At 42.5% G+C, this 2,670-nt stretch overlaps 1 protein-coding gene across 1 annotated transcript in view; it reads right to left on the reverse strand.

Annotated features, from left to right (window-relative positions):
- Window positions 1-2,670, reverse strand: part of NFATC3 (nuclear factor of activated T cells 3) — a 160,956-nt gene that overhangs the window by 114,212 nt on the left and 44,074 nt on the right. Inside the window, exon 2 of the mRNA XM_017852188.1 lies at window positions 1,148-2,282. Coding sequence (XP_017707677.1) covers window positions 1,148-2,282 — 1,135 coding nt within the window. The remainder of the gene's footprint in view (window positions 1-1,147; window positions 2,283-2,670) is intronic.

Raw genomic sequence — 2,670 nt, forward strand, 5'->3', positions numbered from 1 at the left:
AAATAATTGAGTGTGGTGGTATATGCTTATAGTCCCAGCTACTCAGGAGCCTGAGGTATAAGGACTGCTTGAGTCTGGGAGCTCGAACCTGCAGTGAGCTATGATTGCACCACTGCACTCCAGCCTGGGCAACAAGATGCTGTCGCAAAAAAAAAAAAAAAACAAAAATCCTAATAGGTACAACTCCATGTGGGAATTTAATACATAAAAGTTGTTTTTTCTGATCAATTATAGATTAGATTGATTCTGTAAATGTAATTAATAGGTTTTTTTTTTCTTTTTTTTCTTTTTTGTGGGGGGTTGTCCAGACAGGGTCTTGCTTTCACCCAGGTTCCAGTGCAGTGGCACGATCTCAGCTCACTGCAGCCTCTATCTCCCATCTCAGGCGATGCTCCCGCCTCAGGCTCCCTAGTACCTAGGACAATAGATGTGTGCCACCACACCCGGCTAATTTTTATATTTTTTGTAGAGACATGGTTTTGCCACGTCACCCAGGCTGGTGACCCCTGGACTCAAGTGATTTGCCTGGCAGGACCTCCCAAAATTGGGATTACAGGCATGAGACACCATGCCTGGCCCTAAATAGTTTTCTTAGTAATTAAATTCATATCATAATCCAAGTTTTACAATAAACTTTTTTTTTTGGTAGAAATAGGATGGAGTACAATGGTATGATCATGGTTCACTGCAGCCTTGAAGTTCTGGGCTCAAGCAATCCTTCTACCTCAGCCTCCCAAGCAGCTAGGACTACAGGCACACATCACTATGCCTGGTTAATTCTTTTGTAGAGACAGGATCTTGCTATGTTGCCCAGGCTGGTCTCAAACTCCTGGGCTCAAGCAATCCTCCTGCCTCAGCTTCCCAAGTGCTGGGAATACAAAGCATAAGCCTCCAAACCCAGCCAGGATTTTTTAATGTAATTTATTATTATAAACAATTCATTAGCTATATACTTTTAAAATTATATTTAACCTACCTAAAAATATTTTTAAGATTCAAATGAAAATAAACATTAAGTTTTTTGGTAGAATTTTTTTTAAAAAATAGGAAGACGAAAAATGGTCAAACCATTATATATTGATAATGTAGTTATATGCCACGACCCATAAACATGAAAAATGACCAGCAGCCATTTCCATCAACTCACCGAAATATAGGGGTGTGGCCAGGCTTTGGTTTGCTCCAGGTAAAGGGTGAAGGAACTGAAAGAAACTGATCACCAGATGAATCTTTCTTTAAAGGATACTGAGATCCAAGGCCATCATCTATTGAAGTCTCCCGGGATGGTGATAAACTTCCTTGGTCATCTGAACAGAGCTCTAATTTTCCTGGTAGTATGGCAGCTTGATCTTCAGAAGTTTTCCTTGTTTTCAGAGGGATGTCAGTCTCTACACAGTACTGAAATGGAAAAACTGCAGGGCCAAGGCCTGACCCACCATGGACAGAAGCATTCAGCCAGGTATCTTCTGTCACACTTCCCCTGGGGGAGTGACCAGGAGAAGGAACAGGTGAGTGATGGGGTGAAAGGGACCCAGCATAACAAACTTCAGCACTGGAGTGCCTCCGTTTCCCACAGGGAGACGTGGGCCTTGATGAGGGTCCTGAGGCTGGCCTGGGGCTCAGCCAATTCTCATCAGTGACACTGGATCTAGGAGAGTGGCAAGGAGATTGCCTGGGTGATAATGAGTGTCCAAGTCCATACTGTTGATGCCAAGTTTCTTCTCCAGGGCAGCCCCCTGGAGAGCCACCAGGAGAAGTCAGAGGGGATCCAAGGGTAAATCGGGCTGCAGCTTCATTCAACTCTGAGTCTACATCATCATAAATATGTGAAAGTGATTCACAAGAAGATGCATCAGAGAACCAGCTCCTAGAAGAGATGCTGCTGGCAGGACTAGGACTAAGAGAAGACTCCCGGTAGGATGGTTCAAGAGGAAGATAGAGATGATCTCTAGAAGGCCTTTCCAAAAATTCCCGTTCTGGGTCATTTATCTGTAGGTCATCTTCACGTGCATCTATTTCTTGATGACAGTTAGGAGAGATAGATGTAATTTGAATACTTGGGCACTCAAAGGGTTTGGGACCACCTAATGGGCTATATTTAGATTCAGGACTCTCACAAGTTCCTTCATAGTTTTTGTGACTTTGGAGCTGAAACGATGGTGACAAAACAGAAGAGTGAGACGGTAATCCATGATGTGGTAAGCAAAGTGGTGTGTTTAAAGTAGATGGAGGTGGATCTACATTAAAGATGTAAATGGATGCACAATCATCTGGCTCAAGATCTATGGGAAGGAAGGCAAAAAAAAAGATAACCAACAAAACAAGGAATCAGAAAACTCAGATGTATAAATTACTAGATGAGAAAGTAAATAATAACAATCTTGAGAGAAAAAAGTGGGATATAAAACGTATGTCATTAGCTCCACTAAAGAGGTGGCATGTGTGTGTTTTTTCAATGCATCTGGTTATTTCTGCAGATATGTGTGATTATTACATATACAATTACATATGTAATTTTCCTTTTATTTCCACATTTTCTAAAAAGACAATCAGGAAACGTTACGCTCTGAAAAAGATTTTATTCTTGGCCGGGCGCGGTGGCTCAAGCCTGTAATCCCAGCACTTTGGGAGGCCGAGACGGGCGGATCACGAGGTCAGGAGATCGAGACC

Source organism: Rhinopithecus bieti, unplaced genomic scaffold, assembly GCF_001698545.2.
Source record: "Rhinopithecus bieti isolate Rb0 unplaced genomic scaffold, ASM169854v2 scaffold_34281, whole genome shotgun sequence".
Classification (NCBI taxonomy): domain Eukaryota; kingdom Metazoa; phylum Chordata; class Mammalia; order Primates; family Cercopithecidae; genus Rhinopithecus; species Rhinopithecus bieti.